Here is a 12685-nt window from a genome sequence, read left to right as displayed (position 1 = left end):
AAATAAATAAAAATAGAGTTATTTGTTTTTTATTTATAAATTTATAGTTATTTAGATAAAAATTCAAGTACTATAAATTTATAAATAAAAAAATAAGTAAAAATAAATAGTTATTATTATTATTTTTTTTAAATAAAAATAAAGTTATTTATTTTTTTTATTTATTAATTTTTAGTTTTTTAAATTTTATATATCGATATTTGTAATTTAAAATTAGAGTTAATACACATATCTAGATCGTTTTTCGCGTCGATAAATTAATATTCTCTCATCTCTGGCTGGGATCTTTTATCTCTTGAAAACAACTGAGATGGCCATAGCCCTGGTTATCTTTCGTCTCATTTTTTTCCAGCCCGATATACTTTTTCGCGGACCCCTCTTACTTACCCGCTTCTTGCCGTCACTGGTGGTTATGGGTGGCTGCCAATCCTCCTCCAGTTGGAGATAATCGGCCATGCTGGCATGCCGTCGGTTCTGCATGAGACGCTTGGTGCCATCCAAGCGGGCTAAAACAGATAATGGACAAGAGTCAGAGATAGAACCAGAGACGAGGCTATGATGCGCACTTACCCAAATTATCCTCGGTGTTGTCACATTCCCACTTGCTTTTCAGGAAGCCGCACTGCACCGCACACGAAACGCAAGGAATGAAAGCCGGGGGTTTATTTTTTTGAATGGAGTGCAATAAATGGGAGAGTTTTAACGGAAATTTTTTTTAGAGGTGTATGTACGGTTGCTATGCCAATTATTACCTACATTTATATCAAGTTGACTGGATTGAAATTATTTCTCTTTGGTTTGTTAGTCTTTATAAGTAAACTATATACTTGTTGGAAAAGGTATGAATTTAAATAACTATGACTTATGGCCTCTCAGCAGACAAAGAGCGGACTTGGTGCGGATGGATCTGAAAAATGTCAGCTAAAAATATCAAATACGGACTTAAAATCGGACTTTTTGCATTAAATTCGCTAAATGCTTAAAAACGGACGCACAAACGGACAAATAGCGGACAAGTATCGCCGCAAAATCTTAGGATTATACCCGATTATGATTCGTAAAAGGTCCGCAATCGATATCTTGTTCGAATTCCGAAAATTATAGCGTTTTCTGGAACAAAACCCATGACAGGTGATTAACTTTTTTCGAAACCCGCAAAACTATCGTTTTCAAAATCATAAACGAACGCTTTTGTCTGCTGGTCTGTGCTAACCTATTACTTTAAATGTAATTGAACTAAAAGCTTGAATAGTTTAAGATTATTTTGTGGATTTAAAAACGAATTACCCTTTCCCTACAATTCTCAATATCAGTCGACTGGATTTTCGGCTTACTTACATCTTGAGAGGCATCGGCATCGGCACTGCTGCTGTCATCTGTCTCCTCGACAGTGGCAGCATCGGAGGCTGCGACTCCTGCTCCACCGTCGGCGATGGCATTATCATCCTGCAAGTGAGACGAAGAGCCGCAATAAATCAACAAATTGTTCGGCTTGAACAGCAGTGTGCAAAGAGTTGCCTTTACTAAGAGCAAGAAAGATCTTAATCGTAGGATCGTAGAGAGTGTTTCTTAGAGACTAAGAGACTGTAATGTTCATATATATATAAATATATTTTATATATTTTATATTTAGTTTGAATTATGAGTTTGAGAGTAAAACTTAGTCTAGGCCTTTGGCTTGGATTCCTTTGGATTTCGATTAAAAAATATTGACTTTTGTTTCGTTGTCTTTGCTTAAACACTAATCATGACTAGAGTTTTTGGTGTACTGGCCAGCAAAGGGGGAGAGTGAGAGTGAGAGAGAGAGAAGGGCAGCAGCTACCAATTGACCCAACCAAGCCCCACGGCTCGTGCTCCACACGACGCAAGCATGGGACGCATCATCGCCGCCGCCGTTGATGCCGCCTTCAGTGCATAGTTACCATTGCCATATTCTCAACATCTTCCATTTCGACCACGTTCTCCAGCAGCGTGCTCACATCCAGCTTGATGTAGTGCAGTGGCGTGGCACACCAGTTGTCCAGCACCACCCGAATCTCATTCTCGGTGCGCTTATGCGAATTCCGTCCCAGACATGTCTCCAGGTCGCAGTGCAGGTCCACAATGTAGGGCTAAGGGAGAGTTTACAAAATTTGCTATTAAATGAAGGCTGAAATGTGTATGCAACGGGTTGAGTTTTCATAAAAGGTTCTTTAAAAATTTAATATATATTCAAAAAATAAACCCACCACAAAGTTCGAGTCCTTGGCGTGGCAGTAAAACTCATTGAGTGTCCTCAGTGAGTTGTTGTTGCAGTCAACGATTATGAAATCGTATAGATTATCGCTAAGCGTCTTTTTGAAAGATTTAATTAGATATTGCATGTAGGTCTCCTCCATGGTGTCATCGTACTCGTACAACAGCTCCTTTTTGGGAATCTGCACGCAGCAAATAATTAATAAATTAATGAAAAAAAATTAATTAATTAATAGTATATAATATTCACCGTCTTGCCCGTCTTGGGACACTTCTCCGTGTAATCATTCTCAATGATAAAGTAATCATCAATGCTGAGAATTCTCGGATTGGCCCCGCCCATCTCCAGCTCCTTGTCCTTGATCAGACGCGCCACATGCGATTTACCGCTGCCCGGCGGACCTCGCAGTATAATGCAAATACGTTTCGGACGAGTCAAACGACCGGGCGGCAATAGTACCTCATCCACGGAGATCGTATTGCGATTCTCATTCGTTGGCCCGGAGAACATCTCCAGGTGAGTTGCCGTTGCCTGCTGGGGTATCTTTTGATTGGCCGTCGCTGCCGAGGGGAAAAGGGACTTTGGTGATGATGCCGGCGCATTCCATTTACTTGTCATCGAAGGCGGTGGCGGCGATGGCAGTGACTCGCCATCATCGTCGCCATCTCCCGCGCCGTAGCCATCCATTCGGGTAAGATTACTAAGAATAAAAGGGATTTGAATATTAGGAATTTACTTAAAAAAAAGGTTTCTTATTTATAAATAAAAGTTTTATTATCGAATTTAACAACTTTAAACGGGTTTTTGTCCACTTTAAATTTTTGCGTTTTTTAATTAATTTTTTTTTTTTTCAATTTTTGTGAAAATATTAAAACTAAAATTTTTTTTTTTCGATTTTTTAAGTTTAAATAAAAAATATACAAATAATTTGTTGTTTAGGAATTTTCAACACGAAGGTCCAAAGCCGGAAAACTCAAGGATCGAAGCGCGGCATATATTTCATAGTTCCGCCATTTTGTAAAATATTGTTTTTAAAACATTTTAATTTTCATCTCCGTTTCCCCTTTTAACAATCTTTAAAGTTTCACGATGATTTTTTGACTATTTCCTACAAACAAAAATTCACGACAAAATTCAAATTTAGAACACGTTTAACATGTACAATATGTAATATTATTCCCCCTCAAGTCTTTGCAAGTTATAACATGTTTTTTGTTTAAAATTTGTTTTAAAAACACTTTAAGCCCTTTACAAAGACATAAAATTCTAAAAATCTTTTGATTGACTTACTCTTCATTATCGGAAATGTCCTCAAGATCATCATCGGTACATGCTGGGCCTTGGCCATCTTGCTGCTGCTCCTCTTCCTCCAGATTCTCCCCCTTAACCACCAGATTCTCCTCCTGATTCTCCTCATCTCCCAATGATTGCTCCTAGAGAGTATTGTAATTGGGTTTAATTATGAGCATTATTTTTCGGCTGGCTGACCCTTACTCACCTCATTCACAGCCTGCTCGTCGATTGGAATCGATTGAAGCTGGCGATTTTGATGGAACTGCAAGCGTTCTTCCCTCAGTCGCTGCTTGTTTTGTCTTTTATTTTTACGCTTGTTGAATACTCCTCCTCCTTTTCCACCTCCTCCGTCCATCATTCCTCTTACTCCTGCTCCTGCTCCTGCACCATCACCTGCTCCTGCTCCTGCTCCTGCTCCACCTCCTGTTCCTGTATTTCCCATTCTCGGAGCGTGTCCATATTCAAAGGTCTGCATGGGTCGGAATTCTGGCATTGCCATGGAGGGAACCGACCCTAAACCGGGACTGAGACCGGCATCAGGACCAAGACCTGGTCCAGGACCAGGACCTATGGCATCTGCCGACTTGTGGCCATAGTCGATAACCTTGGCGGACGTCATTGAGCTTGAATTTGAATAGTCGAAGACCTTCATGGGACGGTAAACGGGATCGCCGGGATAAGGTTGCTGCTGCTCCGGCCTTTGATTTGTTCGTGGTTTTTTGGATGTGATTGTTGCGAGGTTCGTTTGAGGTTTGAGGTTTGTGGTTCGTGATTTGTGGCACATTTTGTATACAATTCATTTGATGATGGTTGGTTTCATTATTAATTACATTTGTTTTTATGTTTTGTTATTTCGATTTTTTTTTGTTATTATTTTAGTTGATGTATTTTTTGTTTATAGGTTTTCAGTGTTTTTATTATTATATTTTTTTGTTTTTTAACCGAAAGAAAAACACTTGAACTTTTACTTGAATTGAAATTTACTACAAAAATAATGTTTGTTTTTTGGTTGGGAATAAGGTAAAATAGGGCGTGGCAATGGGGCAGACTGTCATTAAACTCTAGTCCCCAAATATTACATACATATATAATATATATATACTTGTATAATTGGTCCTAAACTTAGACTATTAGCCCAACTGAGTTATTTATAAATAGCAAGTTGCTCCCCATTCTCTAGGGAGTATTATATTTGCATTTGCATAAAGAATATATATATAGACTGAGATTCCTATTTATCATATCATTTTTAAAGATTTGATTTAGATTTAGCTAAAAAATTACCAAATGACATCTACTGATTCTTCTTTTTTGTCATGAGAAATTTTCTAAAGCCAGAAGTAGGGTCGAGTTGACCACTGCTTTAAGGCGGGGGGTAAGGTATTCCATTTTTTTTGTAAACGTATTTTTATTTTTTATTTTAAAGGCTCAACATCTTAAGAATATTGTATTCAAGTTTTACATAAATCATAGGAAAATTGACAAAGTTATGCAGATTTGAACGAAGCTCGTTTGTATCAAAAAAACCAAAGCGCTCTCCTGAAAAATGACATTTTGAAAATCTGTGCACACGGATAAATCAAAATCTACTCGAGCAATCGATTTGAAATTTGGAACAAAACTTCTTTAACTAATTCTAAAGGTACTTACGTCGAGCTTTTTTAATTTTAAATTTTATTATATTTTTTCTTTAACAAATTAGCTTTTTTTATAAAAAAAAATCCTAGCTTTGACTTAAAATTTCGATAACCAATCGGCGAAAAAAATTAAAAATAAAAACGCCACATGAGTACCTAGGAAAATGTATTCTTTAAATAATGGATAATAGTTTTTTCATATCGAATGTTTTTTAAGGATGTACACGGAAGGGGACTCTGGAGATTCTCCCTTACTCCTAGACCTCTACATATTTTTTAATACAAAAAATTAAAAAAAATTGTTTACACGTTTTGTTATTTTATGGTTTTTAAATAATTAAGCTAACTTTAGCCGTTTCTCTAGAACATTTCCTTAAATATTGGCCCGTTTTGCACCGAAATAACCTTACCCCCTTCTTAAAATGATTTCGCAGTCAAAAAAGATTCTAGCTCCTATAGTCTCCAAGATTCAGTTGATAATGCGGACAGACGGACAAACGGACAAAGCTAAAGAAAGAATATATATATGTACATACTTTATAAGATCAGAGATCTTCTCATTCTGTTGCATAAATATAACCCTTGTTACCTGCGGATATTGAACAACGGACGAGTTACCCCAAAATTTGCATCGTTTAGTATAATTTCTTTTATCGATTTGAAATAAATTTGTTATCGGACGGATGGCCTATATAAATTTTAAATGGGATCAGCCAGCAAAATAAATACCAATGAACTTTCTTGGCCGGCAAACTATACATCTGATTCGGTTCCAATCCAAGAAACCTAATCAAACTGTTCCCAGTCAAGAAACCTCATAAGTACTTACTTTGCAGACCAAAGAAAAGCCTACAACCCTTTGTTTTCAAATTAAAATTTATATTTGTATATCATTTGGGATTGTATATTAAAGCTTTTAAATGTTTAAATCAAGTGCGTTTCTTAAACTATATTTATATTATATATTAAATGTGATAGAGTGAGAACAGTCTTTGTTTCATTTTAAACACTAAAAAATATAGATAATACCACATTTTGCCTTGTTTACCGATCGGAAATATATGGCTAGATATTGGAAGGGATATTGGATATGCAAACAGACTGACAAATTGAGTGAATCGGACCATGATTTTATTATTAATATTATTTTTTTTTGACATCATCCCCCAATAATAGTGAGTTTGTTTTATCTTGCTTTATTGATATTCATTCAAGGGTATATATGTAACATATACGTCTTATATAACTTCCTACTACAATGTCCACTAAGCTTGACGTTAGTGTTTGTGAAAGGTGTGTGTGTTTATGGCTTTAATACCAAACTCAAAAAACATAATGGGAACTCAATAAAGTAAAGGATGGAAGCCACATTCACGATGATCCAACCTTTGCTCATCTCAATTGAATTAATTTAACATAATTATTGATTAATTGGAGCAGCCAATGGGTCTCTGTACTTCATGTTATCGTTGGTTGACGGGGTGTGTGGGTTTGTGTTGTATCCTTAATGCTACGTATAATAGGTCTTATTCTGACACAGCTGGCTTGGGCGATCTGTCAGATGATCTGATCTTCAGGAAGGGGGGTTTACGCTTTGCTCTGCTCTGCTCTCTGCCCTTCCGCTCAGCTCAGCCTCCCCTCCCAATCTTGCTCCTATTCAGATCGCAAATCTCACAGATCTCTCAGATCTCAAATCTTGTGCTGCTGCTTCGTCTGCTGGTTGAATCTACCGCCCCTGTTCTTGCTGCTCAGACAACACAGAGATATATCGTGCGAAATGTATATATATAAATGCATATATATTTCGATATTACGTCGATTTTTTTCGTTTGTTTTTGTTTTTATGTAAAATATTCGTTATATTTTTATCAGTATTGCATAGAAGTAGAAGAGAAGAAGAGAAAACGGGGTTGGAATCGAAATTCCAGCATTAACGATAACTAGAAAAAGTGCAATGCCTGCTCAAGTTAACTACATTAAATTGGATGATAAATATCAGATACAAAATTGGAGAAATAGATAGGGACAAAGAGAGAAAGAGAGAGAGAGAAAGAGTGATGTGGGTGTGGGAAGGGAAGGAATATAATAGGCGGAATAACATCTGATTTTCCACATTTTTACTAGGTTTTAGTAAACACACTATACAGACAGGATAAAGAAACGATTCACGGCTTAATCGGACAATCAAAGACATTCAAACTAAAATTAGTTCATTGTCAAAGGTGGGCAGCATTTTAATTAGCTCTCAATTGGTATTATCTAATCGAAATTATAGCTATAATTATCTCACATTTCTGTTTCTGCCCCAAAAAAAGTACAATCTCTTCCCACAAATAATTTCTACCCATAGGTACGCACTAGGGATGACAGTAGAAAAGCATATATCCGATATATAAACCGATATTTTAAAGTTACGTTAGGTGAGATAAATCGATATTCCTGTTTGATATGTCTAAACTTTGTTTAAAAAAATAAATAAACAAATACAAATAAAACTAATTTAATTCAAAATTCGATCATTCTTTTGGAAATATCTACATATGTGCGATCAATCTATCGGACCAATACAATCGGAAAAAATAGGTAATATTTTCAGGTGGTTTTTATTAATATTTGTTTAATATTTTAACTTTAAATGCAATATTTTTTCATATTTTTAATTTCAAAATTTTTTTTGGGCGATAACTCTATATTCTGCCTAATATATCGGACCAATTACAATAAGAAAAATAACAAATTAATGAAATACCTGGTTGTAACAGTATTTTTTTTTATATTATAAAATTAAATTCGATAGATTTTCGATATATTTCGATTTTTGATAGCAAGATAGTTTTGTCGATATATAGCTCCCTAGTACGTACATTTAAAACTAGTGTCATTATAGATATTCTAAATGTATATATAGATAAATAACCCTTATAGAGGTTTTAGTATGATTTTTCGTAGTTGATTTCCAAACAAAAAATAAATAATTAAAAAAAAAAAACAAAACGGAATTTAAATATCCGATTTACATATCCAAAACCATAGTCAGACAATCAGACGACAGAAAGTTCTAGAGATTTAATATGAGGGAAAACGCTCCCCGCTTTCCCCTTTTCCCTTCCACCTTTTTCTTTTTGTTTAACTTTATAAGTTTAATAAATTTTTCAATAAATGTTAATGTTTAAATAAAGAAAATCAAAAATTAGTACACATACCCGTCGCTCCAGTTATTTCGATTGCTGTTCGGTCCTTGGTTCCCACCAAAACTGTTTCGGCTCTGGAAGTTTCTCGGGCCTCTCGGCGGACCATCGTCGTCGTTGAAGTTAGGTGGCGGTGGTCCGCTCTGTCGCCGAAACGGATTATCACTGTTGACACCGCCGCCACCATCGCCTCCATTAAATCCCCTCATATTGGGTCCGTTGGGGCCTGGTCCAAAGTTTAGACCAGGACCCCCAAAAGGTGGTCCACCGAAGTCATCGCGTCTGGGTCCGAATGGTGGTCCTCGTGGTCCAAAATTGCGTGGACCTCCGGGACCTCCCGGACCAAAATTGGGTCCGAAATTGGGCCCGAAATTGGGTCTGTTGTGGCGGAAATTGGGTCCGGGGCCAAAGTGCGGCCCAGGGCCAGGGCCGTTGGGTCCAAAGTTAGGTCCTCCCGGTCCCATGCCAAAGGGATGACGCGGTCCCGGTCCAAAGTTGCGGCCACCAGGGCCAGGGCCGAAGCCACCGGGGGGACCATTGTTGCCTTCAAAGTCAATAAAGTTGCTGCCCGGCAATTGATTGGGGCCCAAGTTGGGCCCAAAACGGGGACCAGGACCCGGACCCATTCCACCCGGTCCTTGCCCAAAGCCAGAGTTCGGGCGTCCCTGGTTCTCGGTCCGATCATGGACACTTGGACTGCTATTTGAGTCGCGCGAATCCTGCGATTTATTGTCGTTCCCGTTATTGCTGTTGTTCTTCTTACGCTGCCACTCGGCAAAGGACAGTTGACGTCCATCTGCCTCTGGCTCTCCATCATCCGTCTGCTGTTGTTGCTCCTGCTGTTGGCTCTCTGCATCTTGGCGATCTTGGCGCTGCTCCCGACCCTGCACATTGGCCACAGCCTGAGTCAGATTGTTGAGGAATGCTGGGTCTTTGAGGGCCTTGCTAAGGGACTCGTTGCTCTGGCTGACAGCCTCTGAGGATTCGGTTGCTTCTACGGCCTCCGGCTGCGCGGAATCATTATCATCGAACAATGAAGTTGAATTCTTGTTGCTGCCATCGGCCACCAAATCCAGGCCCGGTATGCCGTCACTCTTCTTAAAAATGCTGCCCATGGGTGTGTCAACCGGTGGCTGTTCATCGGCCACGTCGTCATCGTCATCGTCGTCGTCCAGGGAAATGGTGAATATCGGCTCCGCCTCTTTGATTTGCTTCGCGGGTGTGGAATCAGCGGATCCACTTGTCTGGCGACGCTTGCCAAGATTGGTGGGGATCGACGTAGGCGCCACCGGCGGAGCGGGAATCTGGGGAGCCACTGGCGGGGCGGGAGTCAGAGTTGAGGGATTTTGAGAGGGAGAAGCTGCTGGCTCCTTTTTCGGCGATGACAAGGGCTTGTCTGTGGGTAATCCTTGTCCAAAAGGTCCTGGTGCTTCTTGATTGCCTGGGAAATCAGATGTTAATTTGTATTTGAACTCTTTCTGATCTCCAAATGGATTCATTGGTGGTCTTTGAGGCCCCGGTGGTTCTTGATTGCCTCGAATTCCAGGCGACGGCTTGTCGTTTGACTCTTCTTGAGCGCCAAATGGCTTTAACAAAGGCGGCCCCGGTGGTCCTTGATTACCACGGTAGCCAGGTGGTGGTGGTGGTCCTTCTCCTCCACCTCCTGCTTCTTCTCCTTCTCCTCCTCCTCTTTCGAAGTCGCTGTTGGCATTGCTGAAACGATTAGGACGTCCAGTGCGAAAATTGGGACCTGGACCCTGGTCATTGTAATTTCTTTGTTCATCCTTTGATTCCTGCTCTTCCTGGTCTGGACCTGGACCCTCTTTCTGGGGCGTACCACCTTGCTGCTGTTGCTGCTGCTGCTGGAGTTGCTGCTGTCGGCGGCGTCGCATCTGCTCCCTGCGCTCGGCAATGCGACGACGCTGCTTTTCAAATTCCTCCTCGTAGCGTCGATACTCATCGCGGTCAGGATGATTGGCATTGGCGCGCTTCCAGTCCTCGAACTGTTTCTCCCACTGGTCAAACAATCGATCAAAACTGGCCTCGTCCAGATCGTGTTGCTGCTGCTGCTGCTGTTGTTGCTGGTTGCGATTTTGGGGAAACTGCTGTGGATTTGAGCCACCTCTCTGGTTAAAGTTGCCACGATTCTGATTGTAATTTCCACCGGGACCTCCTGGTCCCATGTCATTGCCACCTGGTCCACGCTCGTCTGGATATCCCTGGTTTTGATTCGGATTCTGGTTGCGATTGTTGTTGTTCTCCCAGCGATTGTTGTTGTTGTTGTTCTGACGACGGTTATTGGAGAAGCTGTTATTGTTGTTGTTGCCAAAGTTATCCATTGAACCAGATCCTCCTCCTCCACCGCGATTACCGCCTCTTGCCTGATTACCAGCTCCTCCTCCTCCTCCTCCATAGCCGCCCTGATCCTGACTGTAGTTGTTGCCAAAGTTGTTGCCGCTTTGATAATTTCCTGAATTCGAACCAAAATTATTGCCGCTGCTGTTGTTGTTGTTGTTGTTACTGCTGCCTGACAACGAGGAGGAGTCTGGTCCAAAATCAGATTGAGAATTTTTGAAAAATTGATTCTGATTGCGGCTTCCGGCATTTGAATCTACTCCTCCTCCTCCACCGACGCCGCCATCGAATCCCCAACTCTTTCTAGTGTTCTGGTAGTTATTCTGGTATTTGCGCGATCCCTCCATGTCTCCATGATCGTCGTCATTGCTCTGCCAGCGATTCTGGCTCTGATTCTGGCCCTGTTGCTGCTGATCCTTTATATTCGGGGGCGGCACCTCCCAGCGGCGGTTCTGATTCTGATTCTCATTCGAATGGCCGCTGCTCATCCAACGGTTCTGATCCCCAGAGGAGGATGACTGCGGTGGCGGTGGTCCCTCCCAGCGTCCATTGTTGCCACCTAAAGGCGGTGGCGGCCCATTCCAGCGGTTATTCATGTCATTCTGCGGCGGTGGGCCATCCCAGCGTCCTGGATTCGAGTTATTTGACGGAGGACCAGACTCCCATGGCGGCCTGTTATTGCCCCATTGCTTATCCATCGAGTTCTGCTGTTGCTGCTGCTGCTGCGGCGGGTGCTGCTGGTATTGGTTTTGAGGTGGTGGTCTTTGCAGCGAAGGCGGCGGCTGCTGAAGATTGGGGAAGCCCTGCTGCAAATCTGGCGGCTGTCCTGGATTGTAGTTCATCTGGTTGCCCCATTTCTGGGGAGGTGGCTGTTGTAGCTGTTGCTGGGACGGCGGCGGTTGATGCTGCTGCATGGGCATGGGCGGTGGTCCTGACCAGGCGCCTTGATTCATCTGATTGGGATTCTGCTGATTGTAGCCAGTCTTCTGTGGAGGCGGCGGCGGCGGTTGGTTGTACAATTGCGGCTGAGCGGTAATCTTGCCAGGTATCGGCGGCCCACCACCAACATTGGCGACAGGTGCCGGTGCCAGTACCGGTGCCGGTACAGTGGGCACAGTCTGGTAATAGGTCTGGGCCGGCGGATATGCCTGCGGCCCAGGAGCAACCACCACCGGCGTCGCGGGGGCAACTACAACTGGAGTGGCAACGGGAGCCACTTGCGCCACCTGAGCCGGAGGCGCGGTAACATTGGCGGCCGCTGCTGCCGCCATTTCCCGCTTGTACTGTGAATAAATTACGATTAACAGAGCGTTTCACAGGGGATTAGGAAGAAGGAGCACTAACCTGCTCGCCGTACTGGGCATGCCACTTGGCGTACTCAGCCTGATAGGTCTGCCACTGGTGCCAGTGGTGCTGCAGCGCATACTGCTGTTCCGGAGTCATCGCGGCGTACTGGGCGGCCGTATACTGTTCGTAGGGGTTGCCCGCCCCGCCTGCCGTCGCCAAACCACTGCTATAAGGGTTGACAGCAGCCGCCGCAGCGACGGTGGCCGGGGGAGCGGCGACGACGGTGGCAGCGACCGCTAATGTTGTCGCATCGCCGGCGACCATGGGTGCTCCCGTGGCCCCGGTACCCGGATCGGAGGCTGTCGGCGGCGGCGGGGGAGGTGCATCGGGCAGCGGTGGCGGCTGGGACGGCTGCGGCGGCAAAGCAGCCATCATTGGCACCCCGCTAGCGGCGGCTGCCTGCCATTGATTCCACATTTCAGGCGCTTGGTTTTTGTCGGGTTCTCCGAGTGCTTTGCAGGGCCAATCGTCGGACGCGGTTTTCAATTCGCGAACCGATTTCCCTAGTTCCGGCCGACTCACTCACCTGGTTAGGGCGCTTTTCACAAATTCACAATTCACAAAATCTGGGATGAAAAAAGAATTGCTTTTTGACATTACTAGTAGAGGTGGGAAACCACCGATACCAA

General features: G+C 42.6%; 1 protein-coding gene across 3 annotated transcripts in view; it reads right to left on the bottom strand.

The window, feature by feature from the left end:
* The window catches only part of ZAP3, a 13613-nt gene extending 928 nt beyond the window's left edge, over positions 1 to 12685 (bottom strand). Inside the window, exons 1-10 of one of the 3 annotated variants that reach the window (XM_017174715.3) lie at positions 12054 to 12685; positions 8370 to 11992; positions 3735 to 4227; positions 3527 to 3669; positions 2486 to 2936; positions 2229 to 2417; positions 1923 to 2111; positions 1339 to 1446; positions 571 to 622; positions 388 to 506 (exon numbers count right to left, since the gene is read on the bottom strand). In XM_017174715.3, the coding sequence (XP_017030204.1) occupies positions 388 to 506; positions 571 to 622; positions 1339 to 1446; positions 1923 to 2111; positions 2229 to 2417; positions 2486 to 2936; positions 3527 to 3669; positions 3735 to 4227; positions 8370 to 11992; positions 12054 to 12473 (5787 nt within the window). In that variant the 5' untranslated portion in view covers positions 12474 to 12685. Of the gene's footprint in view, positions 1 to 387; positions 507 to 570; positions 623 to 1338; positions 1447 to 1922; positions 2112 to 2228; positions 2418 to 2485; positions 2937 to 3526; positions 3670 to 3734; positions 4228 to 6247; positions 6911 to 8369; positions 11993 to 12053 lie in introns of those variants that run through there. The other 2 variants (XM_017174716.2, XM_017174717.3) reach the window with 2 other exon arrangements.

The sequence above is a fragment of the Drosophila kikkawai genome, chromosome X, assembly GCF_030179895.1.
Source record: "Drosophila kikkawai strain 14028-0561.14 chromosome X, DkikHiC1v2, whole genome shotgun sequence".
NCBI lineage: Eukaryota > Metazoa > Arthropoda > Insecta > Diptera > Drosophilidae > Drosophila > Drosophila kikkawai.
Note: the sequence above shows the minus strand (reverse complement) of the source record. Positions and strands in the feature narration are given on the sequence as shown.